General features: G+C 33.8%; 1 protein-coding gene across 9 annotated transcripts in view; it reads left to right on the top strand.

Moving 5' to 3' along the window:
* Positions 1-25,651, top strand: part of PCDH7 (protocadherin 7) — a 274,422-nt gene that overhangs the window by 124,135 nt on the left and 124,636 nt on the right. For 4 of the 9 annotated variants that reach the window (XM_042053683.1, XM_042053682.1, XM_042053687.1 and 1 more), the window contains one exon: positions 3,444-3,660. The exons of 1 other annotated variant lie outside the window; for it this stretch is intronic. In XM_042053683.1, coding sequence (XP_041909617.1) covers positions 3,444-3,660 — 217 coding nt within the window. The remainder of the gene's footprint in view (positions 1-3,443; positions 3,661-25,651) is intronic. 4 more of the 9 variants (XM_042053689.1, XM_042053690.1, XM_042053686.1 and 1 more) reach the window with 2 other exon arrangements.

Raw genomic sequence — 25,651 nt, 5'->3', positions numbered from 1 at the left:
TAAATGAACATTAGAGTATATGAAGAAAGTCCTTGGTTTTGGGGGGGAGCTTATTGTACTCGTAGTAACTGATGCATAAGTAGTATTTATTATGTATTAGTATTCTGGTGCTTATAACTTAGTTCACAGAGATTTAAACTCATTTAACTTAAATGCTCTTACTAGTAACAATTAAAGGAGTATTATGAGTTTCATGAACAGTAACATGCACATGCATTACAGGGTTTTTTCAGATGCATTTTATAGAACTCCCATACTGCTGTGTTTTCATCAACTTTATCTCTAAGATGTCCTAGTTTTTTGGGTGTAAAATTTAGGTTCTAGAATTAATTTAGCCCAAATATGCAAAGTATATAAAAACTCAGTATCTTTTATAACTGATAGTTCTGCTCTGACAAATGTTTTTCCATATTAAACTGTCTAAAGAATATGGTAATTTGTGTATCAGAGATGATGACGTGTGGGAAAGGGAAAGTCAACTGCAATACAGATATTTAATTTTTTTTGGTCTTATAATTCTTTATATTAATTACATGGAGTGTTTCTAATTATGCAGATAACAAACATATATTATGATCCAAGTCTATTTCTTTTTTTGGAAAAGGATAGGCCATGATATTATTCCATGAGGCAGGATGCATTCAAAATTTGCAACACATTTGCCTGAGAAGGTCTGGTTCTCAGAAGTAATGCAATAGAAAGGTCAGAATTGTGATGGTTTTACTAAAAGTAGAAGTGCAATAAATCATGCACAATTATGATTAACATGCACATCATTCTTTCAGAAAGAATTTTATCATCATTATGTCATTCTCATTGATATTCTGTGGAAAGGACTGAATTGGTTCTACTCAACTGAATACTCTGTGTGTTAGTTTTGTGTTAGATAATTCTCATTCAGTACAGCACTTAAGAAAAAAGCAAGAGTAGCACCCAGATCTGTTTAAAAGCTATTCTTAATAACTTAGTAAAAGTACATAACATTTCTTTTAGTTTTGAGGATATGTAGTGATGTTCTCAGGGAATTTTCAGCCCCAGCTATATAACAGCTCAACTTTGCATCTGTCACATCTCTTCCCTATATGCCAACTAGGTAAGGAATATAGCTTTAAAAGAATATGGGAAGATGAACAGAATGCTCCTAAATCTTTTATAGCTTGTTCCAAAACTTATTTTAAGTAACTTTGCTATGATTCTTGTGGTAGCTACAGATGTGATAAACAGGTGTTCTGTTCTTATGATCTAGTTGAGACTGCTTTCCAAAAAATCAATAAGAAATGGAACATAAAGTTCCAAATATTTGATGAATTTTTTTTTTTTCTAATTTCCATTTTAAATTACATCACTGTTCTTGCAGGAACTGTAGATGATGCAAAGTCCTTCTGGTGTTGAGGAATACAGTCAGCACAGGTAGCTTGGTGAGCAGCTGCAGTGGGAGCTCTGGGTGCTGGGAGCACAAGGCAAGAGGCCACAGATAGCTAAGCCTTAGCATAATAAAGGGCATGGGGACCTGCACCCATCCAGGTGACCAGACACTCAGTGATATGGCAGAAGCTGAAGAGCCCAAGACTTTCATGCACTTAGACTATCAGAGTATAAGAGCCCAGAGTTTCCTCTGTTTGAAGCCCCTCCTCAGAGGTACCAGCTCAAATTGTTACTTTTTTATATGGTTATTGCGTCAAGATTTATATGGTTATTGCATTTTATTTTAAAGACTGGGACATCTGAGACTCTGCTATAGGAAATTTGGGGTCGAGCCGGTAAGGAACCCTAATTCGACTTTGTGAATTTGATGTGTGTAGATGCCAAGGGACCTCGGTCTCATCTCCATTGGTGCAAATATGACTGCCAGAATAGTTTGATATTCAGGAATAGCCTAGGGGATGGTCTAGGTGAACTCAAATCGCTGAAATTTACATTCTGTGTCATTGGCCCACAACGAAGTAGTAACTGATGTATAGCTACAGATTACAGCATGAAGTTTCAGTCCATCAAACAGTTACAGTAAAGTATTTCTGGTAGCAGTTACCTGTTTAAACTTTTTATCTACTTGTGACAGGAAGGTTCAGAATTATATTTGTTGTCCAACCTGTCTACCATCAGCACTAAATACCTTTATATCTTCAAAATTTTGTACCCTCAGAAGAATTTTGTACCCTCAAAATGAAACTCCACCTACCCCTCTACTTGTAAACCTGATGTAGACTTCTGTTCTGCAGAGCCTGTGTGTGTGGTTGCAGTTGCTGTTTTCTCCCATCTGGCCTGCATATATATTTCCATCCTATGGTGACTACAGTCGCCAGTGGGAGTGATGTATGCCTATGTCTCATCCTAACATTGTGGTTGAAACACATCTGAATCCAAAGGACAGTGCTGTTAGACACTGGAAAATTTTAAACACGGGAAAATTTGCATAGTGTCTTATAAAATGGACCTATTGGTGTTTGTTTCAGAAGGTGCTTGCTAGAACACCAGACATTTTTCTGTGGTTTTCTAACCTTGTGACAGCAAGTTATTACAAATGTATCATTAAAATATTTTAAATGTATCATTGCTGCTTGAGTGTAGTTCAAATCCTAGGAGAATCCCCTACTGACTGACAATCCTGCATGCCCTCAGTGTCCCCTGAAATGTGAAGGATTGACTCTCCCACTTCCTGGGATTCTCATTGGTGCCAGGGTTCAGCATGTAGGCTTCCAGAGCAACAGTAATATCTGTCATTTTGAATGAATACAAATCTCTAACAATCCATGTTTGTACAGTCCCTGTGGAAGCGTGTTGTGTCAGCTGTGCTCACGGTACTTTAAAGGCTTTATTAAGTCAGCTGGCAACACACCCTGTCTCCAGGCGCTGACTTTTATGGCAAAGGACCTAAGAGACTTTTTTGTCCCCTTCTTATTTTTCTCTTCCACCCTCCGTCCTCCCCCTCTCCCCCCTTTCTCATGTTAACTACCTTTCAGAAACACAGGAAGTGATTTTATAGAAGTCTTATGGCTGTGTTGCTATGTTCATAATACCCACAACATAGTTTACGGGTGAGCTTATTTACTCACCCACACGATCTGACACATACATGCACACACACTGTCAAGTACCTTTATGCAGTCTGATATTAAATCTGATCAACTTATTACAACTGATTGATAGAGAAAGTGTAAAAAATTTATGAATAATTATAGCCAGCTTTCATAGCCCATGTAGCCATTTGAAAGGAGACTATGATAAACTGCGTGAAGGTTCTGGACCATGTATTGCAGTAAAATTCCATGCATATTCTGTCCAGTGGCCTTTTGTGTAAGAACTGTACTTTCTATTTGCTTTAATGTAGACAAAATTGTTTAACTGGTAAATGTTAAAATATTAGTTTGCTTAAGTCATGTTTTGAGAATCAGTTGTTCAAAGACTGTACTTTCCAGTGACATTCAGAATCTTTTCTCTTGCAGCCGTTTCGTAGAGTGACGTTTTCTGTTGTGAGTCAGCCTCAGGACCCGCATCAAGGGTCATTGCAGAGTTGCTATGACAGCGGTCTGGAGGAGTCAGAAACACCAAGCAGTAAGAGTTCATCAGGGCCAAGACTGGGTGCCCTTCCACTCCCAGAGGACAACTACGAAAGGACTACGCCGGATGGCAGTGTTGGTGAGGCAGAGCATATGGAAAATGGTAGGGGCAAACACAACATTCACACACATAATCTCACTAGCAAGTGATACTAAGTAGACTTTTGAAAGGTCAGTCCAAAAATATAAATAAATATATAAATAATTAAAATTGTAATGATTTGATTTTAAAGTTTGTTAAAATGCAGGTATACAAAATAATGGAACATAACACCACTAATTAAAACAGCACTTTCTTTTCTTTATATGACTTAAAATCTATACTGTAGAAGTAGTTAAAACACTGAAAAAAAATATCAGTAGAGGTCTGGGGAAATGGCAATTGAATAAAATTACATACTTTTCATTTTAGATAAAAGACCATAAAGGACATGTATTCTCATTTCCTACCATTTTTGATTCAAAAACTACTTAGGAAATTTCCCTGAATGTAATATATATAGCATCAGGAAAAGAAAATAGCATCTTAAAACCCCACTCTAGAGAATTCTCTTTTCCCCAAAAATGTTGTATAGACTGTTTTCAAAATAAAACCCAATGTCAAGTCCATTCTTCATTATTTAGAATAGAACATTACTTTCCTTTTCTTCACACTTTATTTTGTTCAGTAGTTTTACAACATCTCATTTAAATTCAGGGTCCATTTATGTAAAAGGGGAAAATGCTAAATACTTATTTATTCCACAGTAATTCTCCTACTATTAAAAACCAAAAAATATTAATATGAGTCTCAGATTAGGTTCTGCTTTTCTTTCTATCTAAAACTATTTGAGATTAAAAAACCAAAAAGACCTATTCTTTTTGAAACATATTTTATAAAACATGAATACTTCACTGTTCTCCAGTTCTTGGACTTGAAGTCAGAGACTGACTGCATTGTATGTTCATTTGCCCAGGAACAACAAAATAAATTAATACACATCAAAGTGTACAGATTTTTGATAACCAAATAAATAATGGGGTTTCTAATTCCACTGTAATAGGTGGGTACATGCAAGAAGGGTGGTGTATTTTTTCGTTATAGAATGAATTGATTAGTGTGGCTAAGTGCATGTTTTAGTTTTTCAATACTGAATTGTTCTTGGGGTTTTGTCTTATCTGAAAGAGACAAGTCAAACCATTAAAACGATGTTATTTTACACGGTAAGATATTTCCAAATCTAGTATCTATTACTAAAGAATGGCCACAGCAGTCTACATATGCTTAAAGTATATATCCCAATAGCAAAAAAAATTGACTAAAAAGGAAGATAGTATTATCCATCTAAAGATATATTAGATTACGTATGTTTATATGTTTGCTTTTATACATTCTCCTTGGTTGTTTATATTAATATATTTGTTTACATTTCATTTTTCTGGGGATGGGGTAGGGGTATAAAGTGATAATGATGTTACTGGAAAAAATTTCATAAAAAAAGCTTATAGAATTTGTACCTAAATTGAGCTGATTATTTTATTGTCTATTTTGTAGTGAGATTTTGTAGTTAGGAAAATAAAATTAAACAATTTGTCAATTACTTTGGACATGCAGCAAGGTAGAAGATTTGTAGACATGAAATTCTGAGTTCAGAAAATATTTTAACATGGGATATGCCTGATCCAAGCTGGAGAAACTGTAGATTAACAAATGGATGTAATTTTTAATGCACTCGATAGCCAATGAAAAAGTAGATCACACTAACTGAAGTGTAATTGAAAATGAAGAGTGCTTGAGCAGTGTCATAAATTAAAGCAAAATAATTAAAGTTTTTGTATTGATGCAAAAACTGGAATTGCATTCTAATAACTAAAATATTTTAGATGATTTTGTTTTTTGAAAATATTTTATTTTGTATTTGGTAGGATGAATTTCTTGGATTTGGTTTTGAAAATAGTATTCTATAATTAATAAATAGAAACATAGATAAATACGTTAGTTCATGGTGAATTAAAGTGAATGAAAAAAATAATCTCCAGTAAAAAATTTTGCATGGTAAGACATGCATAGAATAATCAAGATTTCCTCCTCCTTTATAAAACCTTGAACTGAAACCTTTAAAAGGTGGGTGATGTTGTGATGAAAATTATACTCTAGAGGCCTTTGGATTTTCCTGTCACATTTTAAAAGCAAGATTTCAACACTGGCATGTGATCTGCCTCCAGAAATTTCTGTTAACATTAATCTATAAATAATGATGGAACAGGATGGAATGTACTTTTTTCCTTCATATATGTAATACCTGATATTTGAGTGAGAGTTTTCTGTAATATGACTCTTAAGTCCACTTGTATATTAACTATTTTAAGCACAATTGTATTGGTCAAATTCTGATAATGTAGTCTTCAATATTAATGGACCATTCTGACAGAAATAGAATTGGAATTGAAGTCTGTCAAGTGTTCATTTGTCACATTTAATTGGAATCTAGGTAATCTGCAGTGTTTGGCTTGGTTAGGTTTTAATCAGGATTTATACTGTATTTTCATGTAGATTTTCCATGGAAACAGCATTTTGGAAGTGATCTTGGCTATTAATCTTTACTTCAAATATTTACCGTCTAATTTCAGTTGGTGTGAAACAATGCAGTTATAATTAATTGCTTTGGATTTCCTTAATTTTAGAATTTGAAATAATAATCTTCAGCACAGTAGATGAAACCTTCTGATGCATTTCCTTAATTTTTTTCAAACCTAGATGACTAAGGCAAACAAGTAATCTTTACCGTTAAGGCAAATTTAAGAAGGTTCAGTTCACAGGTCGAGTAAATAGAAAATTCAACTTTCTATTTGCTGTTAAGACCTTCTTTACATTTTCTCAGTTGAGAATAAAACACTGGAATATGGGAAAAAAAGGGGTAAGGGGGTTCATTTTCTTAGAATATGCGGTACATTGCCTACCAGCCTACATGACTGTCAGATGTAGATTGAAGTTTTATTCTGCTGATTAGCTGTGGTGTCAGATGCGGGAGGAAAAAAAATAAAGAAAAAAAGAAATGTTAGCAGATTGACTGTGAAAATTCAGTATGCAAAGATCTTGTTAATTAGTAAAATCTGCAGAACCAAAAGTAACTTCTGAGTTAATTTATCCCCTGCCCTTGGAGCTTTCCTTACAAGGAAATTCTGCTCATATATGCAGCCTTCTCTGATTTTGCTATTAGAATGGTACTGTGTTAATGTAAATTGTACAATAATTTTCTGAAGAACATTTTCATTACATTCATATTTGTATATCAAGGGCAAATAGATTACCATGGTAAATTAGTTTCCTGGTCTTTTGTCATAGCTTTCTCATTCTGACTATGCCTAATACCACATCTCAGAAGAAAATTTTAAAAACCCCTGTGACAGAAGCTTCCAGAATTACCTCTCCTCCTGACCCTAACAGTTAATATTCAGAATGTGATTTTCTAAATCATAATAACAATAGTAGTTGTACTAAAAATCCACTAATTTATCACAAGCCAAGTTACTGGCCTGGAGGATGTCTTTCAACAGCGAAATCCTCTGAAGGCTACCAAAATTGTTTCAGGTTCGGCTTTCTGACTCTCATTTAACTGTTTTAGTGACTATTCCTTTATTTCATTATGAGAAAGAGCATGGAAGCATTCCATGTAACTTTTTAAATAGTATGGATTGTTATGTTTCCTTATAATTTACCTTTCCTCTGAATTCTAAATCTTCCTAGGCTCTATTTCTTCTGGCGAAGGTAGGGATAGCTGGAGATGTATTCTCACAATTTGAAGACAGCCTTCTCACACTAATTCCTATGTTATTAATTACAGATATGATCTCTAAACAGAGCTTTCATGGCTCTGTTTCATTACCCTTCACCTAGTTCTATTAGGTCTCTCTCATGTTTCTTGCAGCTCTCAGAAATATTTCATTAAATTCCTTCTCCCTACCCCCTGATTTCTGCATACCTACTATTTATTTATGCATGTAGTAGCTTAATCAGTTTTAATTTTTGTTTCATTTAGCTAGGTACATATAGTGGTGAAACTGCAGCACTGTAGATTATGGCTTGTATGATCCTCCCTAGAGATTTGTTTCCATGCAGGCCTAATTAGACCGTTTGCCACACCTGAGATACCTGCCTTAAAGCTAGCTCAGGTACGTCTACATGAACATGACTTTGATCTGCAAGCAGAGAATTTTAAGTTAGCCCATGTTTCAATATCAAATAGGGTTGGAGAAGAGTATTCATCTCTGTGAAAGAAGGAAAATAAGGGAATGGTTTACAGCTTCCATTTTTGCAGAGGGAAATGGAGTAAAGAAAGATTAAGTGACATGTCTGAAGTCACAGATAAAGTAAGGAGCAGAGCTTAAAAAGGAGCTCAGAACTTTTGTGATTCAGTTACTTGACTCCCACAAAGAAATCAAGAGATAAATTACTCTCTGACTGACACATGAAGAAGTAAAAGGCAAGGAAGAGAAGTGCGTTACATTGGTTCATACAGTCTGATAATATGCTCTGTTTTCAATTACAATTTCAGATTTAGATTGCAAGTGTCAAAGTTCCACCATCAGTATAGAGAAGGAGTTCATAATGTAGGAAATGATGACTTAAAAATGCAAAGTGAATTTTGACAATTAATAAATGTAATTAGTTTTATCTGTAAGACCATTCTCTCACTTTTAATTGTGAAATAGATTCTTAATCTGTTCTCCGGACCAAAGTGTGAAAAAAAGAATCCATTAATTTAGAGAACCCGTGTTTACAGAATCTATTTTCTTTTAGCTTTTTGCAGTGCAAATAACATGGCTTAATGTTCTTGAAGACTTAACTGTCCTTATTGCAAACATGGCAAACAGACACTCACTGATTTATTTCAGAGAATGACTGCATTTTCGTAGTTCCCATTATTTTCAAATGTTCTGTTCTCTTGAATTCAGGCCTGAAAATTGCATGAGAGTAATTTTGTTTTTAAAATTGTGTCCAGAAAATGTTGATGTAAGTAGTCCATCTGAGAGGCTGAGTCAGTAAAGGTTTACAATGCAGTGATTATTCAGTAACAGTTCTTTTTTTTTGGTTGGTTTCTTTTTTATTCTGTCATGGCTGCTGCATCTACTTTTTCTTAAATGTCACCCTGCATGCATGAACTCAAAATACAAGAAAGTGCTGCAAAAATTATTATATAATACAAACACATAAGAATTCCTATATTTGTTTCTGATAAATCTTAACTTATAATTAGGCACACAATGAATTTTGGATTCTTTAACACTAGCAACATACACGGGTAATGTTTAACACTGAACACATACATATTCAGTGATGAATTATATCTTGAACAAAGTTTTTTTGAGAAAACAGAATTCTGATAAGATCTGTGAAAAGACATTTTATAAGAGGAAAAAAAAAACCCAGCTTGTAAGACAGAAGACAAGCTGTGCAGGAATCCCTGATGCACTAGGTAGTCTTATGTAAGGCAGGGAACCTGTCTGGGAGGTACACTGGCTGCTTTTCTTCTTGATTTTTTTCATTTCTAATATTTTACTGTGTTCCTTTAGCTGACCTTACCCTATATGTCTAGTGAGTTTTTTCAACAAAACTAGGAATAAAAAAAGAGGAATAGGTTTGATAACCTATATGCACATTAATACTTTAAGTTTTAAAATTATATTGTGCCTGTTCTTTAAAAATTACTTGTATTTTGAAGTGTTATATACATATACTTGTAATAGAAATGAGGGAAATATATTATGTGTTAAATTCCTAGTGCTGATATATATATTTTACATATAAATTTACTTTATTAAGCCAATAATTTATCACACAAAGTTGAGAAATTATTTTCAGTTGTCCATTTTATGTCATTGCACTAAGGTTTACTGTATATTAACTACTGTTCTATGTTTACATTGTACTTCAAATGCACAGTGTAAAGTAAAGCCCCAAATATATGCCAAATATGATCAGAAGTAGCTCTCATTGAAGACACCAGAATAGTATTTTTTATACCTTCTCTATTTTCCTTGACTGTCCAGATAAATAACAACTTCTGTGTTCTATTAATGAAGTGTACCTGAGTATTGCTGTGAATTGTTTTACACTTGATCAGGATTTTAACTGCTCAGAGAACATATGCTTGGATCTGCTGGAATCAAAGGAATGAATATTTCTGTACTGGAAATCAGCCTCCACACATTGGTAGCAAAACAAATTATTCAGCACTTTTCTGATTTTCTGAATAGCATTGTATGACTCTTGGTGTTCTCTCTATTGCTTTCCCATTGTATTTGTTCTAGCTTCTTTTGTGCTGCAGACTGAATAACATATGCCTCTTTTCTAAAAAATCATATTATAGGATTTCTTCCTCCACTCCTGATTTCAGTATCCTGCTCTTAAAAAGAAAGTATATACAGCAATAGCTGTTCACCACTGTTAAAAACAGCCTATTGATAAAGATAACTTGAAATGCCATGTACTAAAACTTTGGTTTCTTTTATTACCCTTTAAAAAAGGAACTCCATGTTTACATTCCATCAATTTTTGACCAATAATTTTAAAATGGAGGAAGACTTTGTATTTTTAAAGAACCATACCTGCAGTTGTGTCTGTTAGGATGATGCAGTAAGGGAAGGGTTTGTATGAGCATGTGGGTGTGCACACATGTGCAAATCTCAGTGAGTCAGTTCTCACTGCAAATACTCATGAGATCTAGGCAGTTGCAGTTATATAACCTGCCTCTATGAATTTCAAATCATTTTGCTGAGGTGGATATGAACGAACATACTAAACTGACAAGTGGAGAACGAAATGATCAGAAAGTAAAGCAGTATGTCCCCTGTCATGCTATGAATTGATCCAAACTTTGTGCACCCCTCAAAAAGTAAGAATTTGAACATCAACTTCCAGTTTGATGAAGGTTTTGCAACTGACTTAGGGAAGTTAGGCTTTTGTCCAAGTCTTCCGTGCCAGCTGCTAGCTCAGGCAGCCTCCCACTGATGCAGATTGCAGAACTCCCTTTGATACTGTTGCAGTCCTGAATGTAGATGGGAAGGCAAAATGCATTCCAAAATTTACAAACTCAAGGAAGAACAGACATCTGGTTTATGAATGGAATATTTAGCAACCTTTGCATCCAAGGCAGGCTCTTTCCTGAAAAAAATCTGATGTGAAGATTCAACGGAAATTTATTTTTCCTCTGTTCCAAGGAGTTCTTTCAGCATACTGTATTTCCCAGTTGGCTGTATTTAATGTAAGCTTCTTCAGTTTCCTGGACAACATTAGATCTTTCTATCCCTTCAAATCTTCAAGGATGATGAAGGTCCAAAACAAGTCCTTTATATGGGTATTTCCTCTTAATTTCAGTGGAAAATACTTTTCCCGTTACTGCTGGTTCTCAACTACTCTTCTGTTTATTTTTTATTTAATATACATTGCAGAAAATGTTGATACCTTATTATCTTTATAAAACACATAATCTTACAACTGTCTTTGTCACAAATCTTTACGTGTTGGGTATGATGTTTTAGAATCAGTAGCTTTTCCTATAGACAAAAAATAAGCCCAAAACCTACTGATAAAATTAAGAGAATAAACTGTATAATTTCATTGGGTCCATTTTTAAAATTATTACATACAAATTATTAATTCAGAACAAAATTCTGACTGTATTTTCAAAATGGGGTACTTGGACTGAAGGAATATGAGCATGTCTAATTGGCCACAGAGTTGAACCTAAAGGAATCATGACATTCACAAAGATCTGATTTTAAAAATAGGGAAACAAATTCAAATCTCAAGTGTATTAAGCCAGCAGGTGCCCATCTATGTCATAAACAAAAATTTTTATTTTAACTACTCTTGTTACATGAACAGTTTGAGTAAAAGTGGAGTACGAGGCCAGAGAACAGACAGGTATTGCCCTGAGTTATTAATTTATAACTAGTTTCACAAGTTGCATTTTCGCTTCTAAATGAGGTCACTTCTTTTTTTGCTTCTTTTTAAAATCATGTAATTTTTAATAGAGATTTGTAAACTGTAAAGCTCACTGTGCAAAACACAGAACATATAAAAGGAATCAGTCTTGCATTTCTTTTTGCATCCAAAACTTCAATTTTACATGTTTTCAGCCTGTATCTTATTTAAGCAACTCAAAAAGATTTCTTGAAGGAAATTTTTTTTTAATCTGCTGATGTGTAAATTCAAAGTTATAAAAGGAAGTGTGCTTACCTAGTTGCTACATAATTTAGTTCTTCAGGTCCAACAATAATCTGGAAAGGTTCGTTTTTGTGGCTGGATTCCTGTGTGCCAGCCTTCTACAGAAGGCTTCTTCAGAATTTTTTATGTATCCCATATATATGGGAGATCCAGGTAATGTATAGGGTCAGAGCAAAGATCATCTGGTGGCCAAAATAAGATGCTCAGGGGAAAGTACAACAGGGCAGATAAACTGATTTGTTTTCCAAGTAGCTTTCTATACATCAACAGTTGGGAATTCTGATTCCCTGAGCCCTGTAATGTGGATTTAGTAATCTTTATGGATTTACATACTCAAATTTGTCCAGTTTCCATTGCATGCAACTATTAATATCTCTTTTCCCCAATGAGGAAAGTGATTAAAGTGATTGTGTGTCCCATTAGTCTTGGATTGGACAAAGGAAAAATGAACTTCCTAGCCTGTTAGGGAACAGTAGACAGGGATTTTTTAAGAGAATGTGTTGCTTTGTACTCATACTAAAATTTTCTGTTGTATTTGAAGTCCTTTACTGAGTTATTATTTTAAAAGGTTTAAACCCCAAAGATTGAAGGGAAGCGTGTGCATCTCTTATGTATTTCACAAATATTAATGTAAAGTTAGTATGCCAAAATCTACAGAAAGGTATTTAAAGGAATTAGAAGCCCCAGTTTGATATGTCATTTGCAGTTCTGAGAGTTCTATTTTATATTTATATTTTATAACTGATTTTCAGAGAAATGGAACAATTTCTATGATGACAAGAGGATTTAAATCCAAGGATAATATGAATTCAGGCATTTAACCATTTCTGAATATTACTACAGTATCACCTATATTGCTTTTTTTGCCTCAACAGCAACACAGCATTCAATGTGAATGCCAACTCAAATACCTTGGATAAGTAGACAAAAAATCATGTCATATGCTCGAAGAAGACATACATTAGAATTTTTAAGAAATTGCTTCAAATTTTTGTACACTAACTTAAAATGATATTTCAGGGCTTTTTGGCTTGTTTTGGGAAAGGAACAGCAATAAGAAAAAAACCCCACTACCAAATAAGGAGGGGTTTTATGCTCCAATATAATTTTTGTGCACAGATAAAAGCAAAAGAAAAGTCAGCATTTATTATGTAAAAAATATATTTTAGTAATACCTATTTTATAAGGTGGTTTGTTTTCTTTTTCTGTAGACTAGAGTAATAAATTCTATTAATATTGGTTTCAAATCTCTTATTGTAGATAAATTGCCATTCATGTTTAAAAGGGCTGTCCATTCTTATATGGCTTTCAAGAAAAAACAAACACATCTCTCAATGAATAAATAAAAAAAAGATTATTTTGGTGGATAATTCAAATCTGGACTTTTTTCTAACATGTAAAATAGCTGAAATTAAGACAGAAATGTAAACTTCTGTTTGGATAATAGGAAAAGTAAAATGTAAATGCAGTGAAGAAAGAACTGTACTGATAATTTATATTGATGGTTGTGTGCTCTCTTGCAATCTAACATGCCCGTACGAGCTTCTTCAACTTGCTTGTTTTAACCTGGTTTTTAGCTGTATCTAAGGAATGAATCAACCCTAATGATGCCTGCAGAGTCATTTGTTCTTTTACTAAGCAATCTGTATTATTTCATCAGAAAGGGAAGAAAATTGAAGTGTATCCTATCTAAAATCGCATGTAAACAAGCCATAGGACTATCTCCCACAAAAGTGTTACTTTTCTCCCCCAGGGTTCATGGGAGATTTATTTTCTTGATCCAAGGACTTTTCTGTTTTTTCTGAAATTTTAATAGTGCTATAAAGACCAGTAGTGTCCGTAGAGATAATTCTGGGAAAAGGCTTTTTAAATTAAATCTCTTTAATTCAAAAAGTGTGCGGTATTTGTGTCCTGCTGTCTTACTATCTTTAAATTATTTCAGCTGCACAGTCAGTGGTTTTCTCATGTAGTTGTTCTGCTCACAATTAATTCATATCATCTTTGAAGAGGAGAATCTGTCTCTTTTTGAGGCAGTGCAATGATATTCACATTATCATGAGATATTAAAGTAATATTATCCGTGGAATATGACATTGCAAATTTTATTACGAAGAGAAGGCAAAGATGTAATTATTACAATTGATGTAATTTTACGTTCTACTGTTGTTATTCAATAACAGAAACTTCTATGCTCTAAGTGGAGAATAGAAGCCTATTAGTTTTCTTTAACAAAGTATTTGAGAGATAAACTTATATATGTATTGTATGTTATTTTATTAACATCTTGCAATGTCTAATTCTATTAATAGTGGCCATCATTCCCTGCTAATGAATTAGATAATTTATCCCAGCATTCTTTTCATAGTCTGTTATGTATTGCAATAATAATATGGGGATTATTGTAATATACCAGTAGATGTGACAGATCTGGAAATGTGCGTGTTCTAGCTGTCTCATACACAGCCATTATTCAAGTATGTGAGACAGTAATAAAAGAGTTAACTTTGTTTTTTTCCTAGGTTTCTAGTAGTTTCTAAGGCTATGGGGGGTTAAGTGGACAAAAGAGGAGTAAACATGAGTAACATTATTACATATGTTGATTTTTAAAATACGAGAAATCTAAGTATTCTAGTTGTGTTTGAGGATGTCCGATTCAATGCCCCACAGCATGATTAATATACTGTATTTAATGCAGTTTTATTATTCAGTTAAATTATTTTTGGTAAAAAATGGGTAGGCAAAGGTAGTTAAAATGAGACCTCCTTCTTAATTATGTGTTTTCATGCTTATTGAAAGCTTGTACTAGCATGATGAAATAAACTTTGTAATGGCATGTAAAGCATATAAGAAAAAACTTAAGCAACCCTGGAGAACTAAAAAAATGGTGATTGATCCATTTGACAATATGCAAGGAACCTACACAGTATGATTCAAGAGTCACGGAATCTGCCTGGATGACTCACGTCCTTCCTGAAACCCTCTTTCCAATGTGGTGTTGTACAGAAGTACAATGAAGTGGCAGAGGAGAGAAACAGCATGGACTTTGGTTCTACTCTCAGCGTGCTCTGGATAGCCCTCTCATATTTTAGCAATTAGCATAGGCCTGAGAAAAGCTGTAAGAAAAACAGGATTTCAGAACCTTGACACCAGGTTATCTTTTGTGTTTTTTGTAAGAAGTTCTAAAATAATATATTCTGCCCATAGTTCTCTACCTGGATGACACCAAGGGTGGAGGGGAAAGGTTGATAGGAAAAAAAAATCAAATTTAAATTACACCAAAATGTCTTTATGGTTTTTTTATCCAATATGAGGGACTCAACAGCAGTGTGCAAAGGGCATGAATAGAATTGGTTTTTCCCACCCATTGTTTCTTCCTATACTGGAAATGGTCATATCTGCAGAATTAAACTTTGAGAAATACAGTGGCATAAGAAGCTAGCTCACGGACAGAGCATGATGAAACAAAATAGTTGTGAGAGTCAAAGAGGAATACATCCTAGATTTTATAAATGACTATACAGAGGACAGGCTCTATACTGCCACAGCACACTGTTCCTAAAAAAGGATGTTGCTTAGAGGCATAGCTCACTTGCCAGGAGCATAGATATGGAAACTTGAGACACAATCAGATCTAATCTCACAAATAATAATGAGAAAATGCTGAAAAACCCAAGATGCCCTCAAAGGTTCAGATAAGTGAATATTTTTCTCTTGCTTTTCTCTTCAAAAGGAAAAAATTGCCTTTAGGTTTTACCAGGTAGAGTCCCACATGCTGTTGTTCATGCTATGAATTTTAAGTGGAAAAACTTTTCCAAAACATAAAGAAAGATGTTATCCTGAAATTTCTTGATAAATAGTATCAAGCATGTTATGTTAATTAAGGAACTTAAGGAACTTACAAAACTAAAATATTCTCTCTACCACCTCTCCCCTCTGTCTAGTACTGTTGTATTTCCTGTCACATGTAACAGACTTTTAGAAAGCTCTTTTTCAGAAGGGTTTAAGCAAAAACACTGCACTGACAAGACAAATTTGTTTATTACTGTGAAGATAAATAGTAAAAAAATTGAATCAAGTTCAGTTCAGTAGTTATAGAAAGTCATTACTCTCAGGTGACAGTTAACTGGCTTGTATAAAATGAGCTAGCGCTTCAAGAATATTGCCTACTGGAGAGATGCTCATGCCCCCACAAGCATTAACTAGCATCCTGCTGAGACTGTCAGCTAACGAAAGAGGAGAGCAAAGAACAGCTAAGGAAAAAGGATCTGATACAAAGTCCATTAGTCTTTGAATGGCAATGGCTGCCAAGGGCTACTTTTTGGGCTGGCTAACAGCTAACACTGGAAAGAGTGTTCTGTCTACTCACAACCTGGCACTTCCCAGAAGCATTAGGTTTATGTGGAAAGAGAAAATCCACATAGGGTTGAACCTCAGCAGTGGATTAAAACCGTTTCACATATAATTGTAGTGAAGGACACTAGTTAGGGCATAAGCTTCAAAGAATAATTGGTTCCTATATTTCTTAGCACTTATACTAATCTAATTTTAAATATTGTTTTGTGAACAAGTTCGGATCACCTCAATGCAAAAAAGTGTTTTAGTAATACTACAATGTGGAATGCTTACTGTTTCCTCCTGGAAAGTAATGGTACTTTCTAGTGTTGGAACTCAGGAGTGCTTGCGCTCTATTAGCTGAAAATAATGTTAGTTGTTCTTTGTCAAGAAAGGGTGGAAAACAGAAAGAAATAAACAAATTGGTTTTTCTACTCTCTAGATTTTCAATCAATTCTGATCTCTGGCTGAAATAAATATTTTTCAAAAATTTTACCATATTGATTCACTATTTTCTCTCACAAATATTTCTTGAAATCCTCTTGTTCAGTGAATTTTCCAGTGCCTTGATTACCTCTTCAAAAAGTAATCCCATCATTTCCAATTATAGAAATTCACATATATATACACATAAGTGTATACAATATGGTTTCCAAACAAGTCTTGAAAGAGCAATTGAACATGAAGAAATTCCATTAAAAGCGCCTTTTAAAATGTTTGTTGACTTTTATTCTATGTTCACTGACATAATCTTGGAGAGGAAAGAGTCTCTGTGTTCTGCTTCATAATTTGGTGTCCAAATCTCAAAAAGTCTTGAGCACTGAGAGGACATTCTGGGATTTTCTTGCATCATCTTTTTCACCAGTAATTCCAAAGGGATTATCACGTTACAGCAATTAAACAATAAACTCATTTAGACAGTCTAAATTTGAGTTATTCTTGCCTTTCCATACCTCACACAGGACTAAAATTTCTTCAGCACGATGCTACAATAGCCAATTCTTTTTCCACAGGAACTATACTCCACAAAAGGGATAAAATATATAAGCATGCACTATTTCTGAGATTCTGCTATAAGGAAATAGATTAAAACTTCATTCACATTACTATAACTGTGTAAAGAAGGGATTTACAACCATTATAAACAGCTAAATATAGTTCCATCCTTAAGGCTCTGTATTTTACAAATGCTCTTCACTTAACTGGCATTTTATACTGAGATATCACGAAAACACTGCTAGTATCCATTCAATCAGAAAAAACATTTTTTATGGGTTTCAAATGACAAGATTGTAACTAATGCTATCAGTAGGGGTGTAGAATTGTAGCAAATACCTAAACATGTTACATTTTATGCTTATTGGATTACAGACACTTTGGACCAAATACTGTATGCTTGAACACATCGTCTAAATCCTACAAGTCTCGAGATGCTCACATATACAATAGAATATTACTGTCAGAATTAATTGAAAGCCCCCATAAGAAAATCAGACATTTGATTGACCTCAAAACGATATATAAACATATACAAACTTATGATATTTTTTATTTAACTTCACATATTTTCATGTCTATTTTCCTTGTTTTTGTGCTTCATTCATAACCCCTGAAGGAAGGGTTTTTGTGTATGACTTTCTCATAACTTCTAGAGGTGTGACTTTAGCAAAAATATTAAAATTGGACAAGCTGGTACTTTTGTGTGTGCAACAAGAGACTCCCCTGGGAAGCAGAGAATAAAAATATGTGGTTAGTTGTAATGATTAATAAAGATAATTATAATTAGATTTTTTGCTATAAAATAATGTCATATGATTATGGAAAAAGACTCCTTATATTTTTAAATTCAGTCTTTCTTATGTATACAGTCAGTTACAAAATAATGTGACATTTTCTCTTTTAGCGTTATACTAAATGCTGCTGACCTTAGTGAGAGTTGTGATGTTTTGTGACATGAAACATCTGGAAAAATATGCAAATGTATGTGCCTTTCAAGCTCTGATTCCCTAAGATACTTATAAAATTATCTTTAAGAAAAGCACATAGAGACCTATTTATTTAGGTTTTCCTCAATTTTCTAGTAGGTAAGAGTTTTCATGAAAGTTTTGGTTTATTTTTTACTCTCTGAAATCTAAACTTGAAGAGTCTTTGAAATCTTTGCATTTACTGCTATAGCTAAATAGAGAGAACTATTTTTGTCATGTTAGCAGAACTGTCTTGAAAAGACCCTTCCTTGGGTGAATGAGAGAATAAAACCAGAAATGCTTCTGAAATAACAGGACCAAATCATAGGTTTAAAAAAATCAAAAGTTGGACAACTATTTACGAGTAAATAAAATGACACCTATGTTCAAATGTCAGTGATTAATCAGCAAATCAGGTAGCCAAATAGCAATCTTTGCAGGAGAAGCATTTTGCTGTGCCAGCAAGAAATAAGCTGTTTCCAATTTTGAGTCCAACTTAGGAATTCATTTCACAGCATGATTGGGAATAGATATTGGGAGACGGAGGGTCTAGGTTCTGCTTTCAGCTCTGCCACAGCCAGTATGAAAAAACGAAAAAAAATTCTTTATGAAACATGCAAAATACATTTCATAAAATGAATAGGAAATTCTTTGTAAAGATCAGTGAGCTTCCTAAAGGGAAAGCTGCTGATAATTGCCAATTTCAAATTACTTCCAAGTTTTAGTTTGATTAAGCTCAACCTTTACTCAGACTATTCACATCTTCTGAAAAATCTCTATATTCATGGTGATTTGCAAGCACATAATTTGTCAACGAAGGGAGAAAAATATTAAATGTGAAGAAAAAGGAGATATAGAGGTTTGATATGGATCAATACATTCATTTTCCAAAATAAATATTTTTTCTCAGAGTTGAGAGAACTGTATTAAATAAGCTAAGCTTTACATTAATATCCTGTTGATTTTAAAAGTTGATTGGCAATGCTTAATTCCAACAGAATTGCTCTCACCCTTTCCAAGCCTCGCTGTTTTTTCCACCCCCCCAACGGGAAGTTCTTTATTGGTAAAAAGTACATTTAGTATCTGGAGCAGGAGGGAAGAAGTTTACAGAGCTTCCACTACTCCAGCAACATTTCCGAAAGGCCTTTCCTTTCTTAAGCTTGACTGAAATTTCATGCAATGGAGTAGTTTCCAGAATTTGGAGAAATGTTTGTAATTTAGGTGCTTGGGTAAAAACAACCTGTTGAGCAATAACTTACCTCTAGTGTAATCTGTAGGAGTAATATTGCTAGCAACATAATGAAGGTTATTTGGATAAATGTTTTAATACATTTAAGGCTTAAGGAAAAACTACCCTTTTCTTACACGTGAATAAATAGCTAATACTGTAATTAAGACAATGTTAAACCATCCCTCTAGATGTTTAAAAAATATATTTTTAAGCTTATTGGTAAAGTGGTAGATTATGCACTGATAATGTTGGAGTTCAAAGCAAAAAGCCGTGCCTTTAGTGAAGATGTGTATTAGTGAAGATGCCTCTTTGTGCTTCAGAAAAGCAGACTTTGATTTCAGTTTGGGTTTTAATAAGTTCAAAGATACTCTGTCTTCTGCATACCTTCCAGAAACATATTAGCCAACATAGCTATATCACTTAACTTTTATATTTGTCATAAGAAATAAAAAACTTGCAGCAGATGATTATGTGACAACAATATAACCACTAATGTGACAATGACTTCAACAAAAGTAACATTCCCATGTTAATTATAATAAATGAGATTCTTTAGCTGGAGAGGATGAAAAGGGCATTTTATATTTATGTTAGAATTATGCTTCTTTTTACATTTTAAAGTGTCATAAATCTAGCATTTTAAATTATTTTTTTACATTCATTCAAAGGTTAAGTTCAGCTATCTAAGAATAATCATAATCCAAAATAGAAGAAAAATGCATTAAATGCTTCCTTAATGCAGTTTTTTAGAAGAAAATGGATTTTATTTATTTCAAGCACATAAATACTTTCATCTGTGCTGCAAAGTTTTTCTAATGCTTCTTTCTCCAGAATTAGACTAGTCTGTTTTCCTTGAGTGATACATAGTGCTCTACTTCCAGAAGATCATACACACATCTTTCCCAGTGTGTCTTTACCATAAACCTATCATTATATAATTATTTATGGGAGTTCTTATCACAACCTTGGTGACAGAATTACAACTGTTTTCATGAAGATGAAATCTCACTTACTTTTCTACATTTTTATGTATATAAAATGCTTCCTTACAAGATTTTCTTATGCTCAAGGTGGTAGTTTTCAGTCCTTCTGTAGAGGTAGTCAAAAAAAAAAAAAAAAAAAAAAGAAAGAAAAACAAGAAACAACAAAAAATTTCATTACAAGAAACCTGAATTCTTAGAAGACATCATCATTCTAAAATTTTGTTGGGTTTTTTTTGGTTTTTTGGTTGGGGGGTAGTTTCAGTGGGGTGGTAGGTTTTTTGGGGGTGCATATGGGGGGCTTTTGGATTTTTCCTGAAAAAAAAAAAATACAGGAATTTTGGTTTAGTCACAGATGATTGAACTAATTCATTTATCCAGAACTGAATTCTATGTATGAAAAAATTTCATACATAGAATTTTCATATTTCAGACAATAATAGCATACAGAATATTTTTTAATAGCTTTCTTGAATATGCATACTCTTGAGGATTTAAGACTTTCCACTCCTTTCTTTTTTTTTATCTCTCTCTTATAGGGTTTTACTCAAAATGTGGATTGTTTTTTTGAGAAATACCATAATTGTCACAGTTAACTTTACATTGTATAATTACTTCTAATTTTTTTTCTTTTTTTTAATATTATATGAAAAATACGTGAAGGGCAAATTCCATTTATTTTAATGTATCTTTCTTCTCTGGAAAACCAATGTTTTTTTTTTAATTTGTAGTTACATCTGACAGCTTTGTAGGTTTGGAAATCCTTTGGACGTTTTTTCCTTGTTCTATAAAGGATTTTGTAGGCAATAGTTAATTATGCTAATAGTGAAGGAAATGATTTGGCTTTGAGTATAATAAATGGCAAAATACTTTGGTCTCTTGTGAGTGTTAGCCTCACCTCATGATGATAATATATCATGTAGCTTATTAGCCTTGCAGGGGTACAGAAATAAAACAGCAGGATATGCTGCAGGAGAAATATTTATATCACTGCATGGTGGCTCCTGACTCACAGCAAAATGTCATGCAAACCACTAATATCAAATTGAGACATCTATAAAAAATAATTTATAAGGTTTTTTTACCTATTTGTTTAGAGAACTGAAACTTAAAACTTCAGAGCAAAAACTAACATAGAGATAAAAGCTTTTCCTTTCTACCTGTCCTAACCAAATCTACCACGAAAAGATGTGTAGTAGTAACTACAGATAAGATCTTGCAGATCACCTGATTCTCTTCTTTGTTGGATCATGCCCTAATGTCTATTTTTACGAGAAAAGGAGGCTGAGAGGTGAAGTTATTTCTCTCTGCAGCTTCCTGCAGAGGGGAGGTGGAAAAGGGGATGCTGAGCTCTTGCTAGGATCCAGTGACAAGGATGCATGCAAATGTTTCAAAGCTATGCCAGGGGAGATTTAGACTGGACATTAGGAAGCATATCTTTACTGAGTGTGTAGTAAAGCACTGGATCAGGCTTCCTAGAGAGGTGGTGGATGCCCAGGCCTCTAGGAGTTTAAGAGGTCTTTGTACAATGCCCTTAGCAACACGCTTTAACTTTTCGTTGGACTAGATGATAATTGTTGGTCTATCCATTTCAACTACAACTATTCTATTCTAATTACAAAAAAAATTAATGTAACACAATGGAATGTTGTGTATAAGGAGAAAATAAAAGGAATAAAGAGGAAAGAAAACCAGATCTAAACTCTAAATTGATTTTCTGAGCTTTTCTTTTATTTTAATATTATGTTTTCCAGATCTCTTTGTTAAGGATGTCTGGTTCAGAATGTATTTCTAAAGCTCAGATTTTTTAAAATTTCTCATCAAACAATGAAACTTATTCTCACATGACTAGTGTTTATTTTCAATGTAATACGTACTTGAAATCATGTTGGAATAAGAACATTCTCAAAAGATAGGAAACATTTATTTCATGCTGCATAGCTTTACTGAAAGAAACTACAACAATAAAAAGTGCTTTAGATGCAAATACCCTTTTAGAAAATATTATATTTGAGATTTATTTTTTTCATAAAATAGAGGCTGTAGGGATTGGAAGAGGTCTCCCACTCAGCAGTCCCATTCTCTCATAAACAACTTTATTGTATATTTCGTGTTGTAAATTTGCTGAGCGCCAATTTAAAGCCATTACCATAAAAGGAAAGCCAATTTTTACAGCTCTCTTGTCAGATAGACAGAAACATCTTCAAGTTTGAAGATGAAAAATATCAGTCAATTCATCCCTTTTTTTTCTTTATGTCTTAAGGTTTTTTCCATCCCAGGGCTATGAGATAATCCAAATTTCTAAGTAAAAAATGTTTTGTTGTTCAAGCCTTCCTGGATCAGCAATCACCAAAACGATGACCTTTCCCTGTATCTATGACATGTGAGATCAAGCCATCCTTTTTATTTCCCCCTATGTTTTTCTTTTGGCAGGTAATATCAAAATTCAGTCTTGGAAAATGGTTCAGAAAGTTGTAGATGAAGACTTACAAGTGCAGTCTTCTAGCTGAGTTGTTAACACAGATGAGTCCATATGTAACATGTAAATGTAGGTGCGTGTATTTAGATATATATTTGTAGAGAAAGAGCATACACAGTAGAAAAAAGGTTTATATTGAGTAAATTAAAAAATTAGAAATATACTTTTTTTAAATCTGGACTGTGAGACAACAGCAATCACCAAGCTGTAGCTGAGATTACTACGTGTGTAAGTGAATAATCCTACTTTGCTCTACAAATGGTTTGAGGAAAGCTGTAGCATTGTGGTTGCCAGTTTCTAAAACCAAGCAATTTAAGAGAGACTCTTAGCAGAGCTAAGCAGGTTTATTAACTCAGAAAAGCACATGACTTTACTGAAAGATAATGATTGCACCTGGCTTCTGCCAATAAAAGAGTTTGAGTTGGGTTGTTTTTCCAGCTAGAATATTCACCTGACCACAGACTAACTTGTGGGGGTGAGCCAAAAACCTGTGCTGTGAGGGAGCCAGGTTCAACCATACAACCTAAGTAGAGCCAGCATTCCTTTCTGTTCTTTTCTGTTGGTTTCAATACTAGCTTTTGTAATTCATTCCCTCAGCACCTGTACCCAGACCACGGGGCTTGTAGAAGAATATTGTTCTTCTTACTTGTTTATATCCAATGTCGAGTGTAATCAGCCACAGCTGTCCCAGTGAGTCATCAGTAATTAACCTGAAACTCCCTGCAGGGTTCTAGCATCTACAAGTAGGATAATAATTTTGCTGGCTTGCACTTTTGTGTTTCCTTTCTTTCTGAACAAGGTGAGAAGTAATAGTGGCATTTCTCATTTCAGTCAGAGAGCATAAGAAGCCCTCTAGAAATCATGCAAGTTTTGTATCAAAATAATGGCCATATATAAGACATATAAGGGGGAATAGTACCACACTCAGCCAGGTCTTTCTGAAAACAATATTATTAATAATTTGTAATAAATTTGGTATAGGAAATACTCAAATAAAAAGACATTAAAAGCCATTGAAAAGAAGTAGCACAAACTAGGCCAGTGACATGGGAGCTAAAATTAATAGAAGACTTAGGAACAAGAGCTACTTGTATATTTTTCTTTTCAGGAAACCAAGAGTAGACTTCCAAACTCAGATCTTTGTGTTTTGTGAATGTAACCCTAAAAAAAAAAAAAAAAAAATTAACTAGGGAAAACAAAATAAAAAACCAAAGAAACAAACAAAGAAACAAAACCAAAACAATGACAAAAGCCCAACCAAAAAAACCCCAAAAATACCATAAATGAGCTAAGTGAGCTCTCCAGAAGTAGTCAATATAACACTCTGGGCACACCTAAAGTGCCTCAATTTTTTAAGGTTACACTAGTAAGCTAAAGTAGATGAACAGGGCATTGATTTTTGTCTTTATCATAAGTACATTTTTGGTGGGCTTTGGTGTTGTTTTTTGGGTTTCTCTTTTTGCTTGTCTGGTTGTTTTTTTTCATAAAAATAGATTATTTAAAAGTAAGAGGAAGAGAATGGTAGACAAGACCATATTTTATATCACTATAACAATATATTGTTTACTGAATGATTATTAGAGTATTTACACAGGAAATAGAGAAACTCTCTTTGAAATTTCCTCAAGCTTCCTTTCTTCTGTTATGGAAAGCCAGTAGAGTTGGGTTAAATATCTTTCTGCATGTGAAGGTAGGACACAATGCAGAAAGGAATACAAAACTCATTAACTTGGAGGAAATAACACAATAGAAATGTGGTCCTGTGAGGTAAGTTTCTTGTACAGGTGGTGGGAGTCCTGATTTCTGAACTGCGCGTTCAGAAGCTCGTAACTTAGTATGCAAGATTTGACAAGGGTGATGAAAGAATCAAAAAATTCCACATAAAAGGCATGGAATTATTATTGGTTTTTTGGAAGTTCCTCAAATGCAAAGCTTGAATAACTCAATATGTTGTTTTCATAAAAAAATTAATATCAGGATAACTTGAAGTTTTATCTTTCTTAAAACATAGTTGAGATGTTCTTCTAAACCCATAAAAATACATAGTAAAAACCTATTTTGGACAACCAAGACCAACAGAATACCAACTCTTTTAAAGGCATAGGAGTTTTCTTGTAGAAGAAACAAGAGCATGTTGTGACAGGACAAAGGGGAATAGTTTTGGACTGAAAGAGAGTAGGTTTAAATATTGGAGAAAAAACCCTTTTGTGAGAGGGTGGAGAGGCACTAGAACAGGTTTCCCAGAGAAGTTGTGGATGTCCAGTCCATGGAAGTGTTCAAAGCCAAGTTGTATGGAGCTCTAAGCAGCTGGGTCTAGTGAAAGGTACCCCTGCCCATGGCAGAGGTCTTGGAGCTGCATGTTTTTTAAGGCTCTTTCCAACCTAAGCCATTCTAAGATTCTATGAAGTACTTAAATATTTTACTTCTGTGGCATTACTGAAGTACTGCTCATAAAATACAGTAATTTCTTAGATTATGCTCCAGTGAAATGGATAATGCACAGAAGTATTTCAGAAGGTATTGAAAACCCTGTGTCGAAAATTGTTGATTACATCTGAAATGGAAAGGAATTTGATTTTCCTGGATTCTTTGAGGATATCTCTGTAAAGCAACTCTTATTTCAAAGTAGGAAGTGAAATAAAGTTCTATTACATAATCTACTTTTAATTTACTTTTTTACTTTATCAATTTTAGCTCATCTTTAATATGTCACAGGGAGGGAGAGCACAGGGGGGTGGTTTTATATGTTTAAAAGATTTACATTTCCCTTCAAAGAGCATATTTGAATATTTTTAGTCAGTTAGGCTCTCTGAGTAGAAAATGAAGGGGTTTTTCTACGAAAATGTCTGAAAAAATACACTTAAAGAACAATAGACAAACCTTCCAATCACTCTTAGCG

The sequence above is a fragment of the Corvus kubaryi genome, unplaced genomic scaffold (genome assembly GCF_017639235.1).
Source record: "Corvus kubaryi isolate FWS band 111438036 unplaced genomic scaffold, C.kubaryi_AGA036_p1.0 split1-131, whole genome shotgun sequence".
In the NCBI taxonomy this organism is placed as follows: Eukaryota; Metazoa; Chordata; class Aves; order Passeriformes; family Corvidae; genus Corvus; species Corvus kubaryi.
This window is presented reverse-complemented; position numbering and strand designations above follow the sequence as displayed.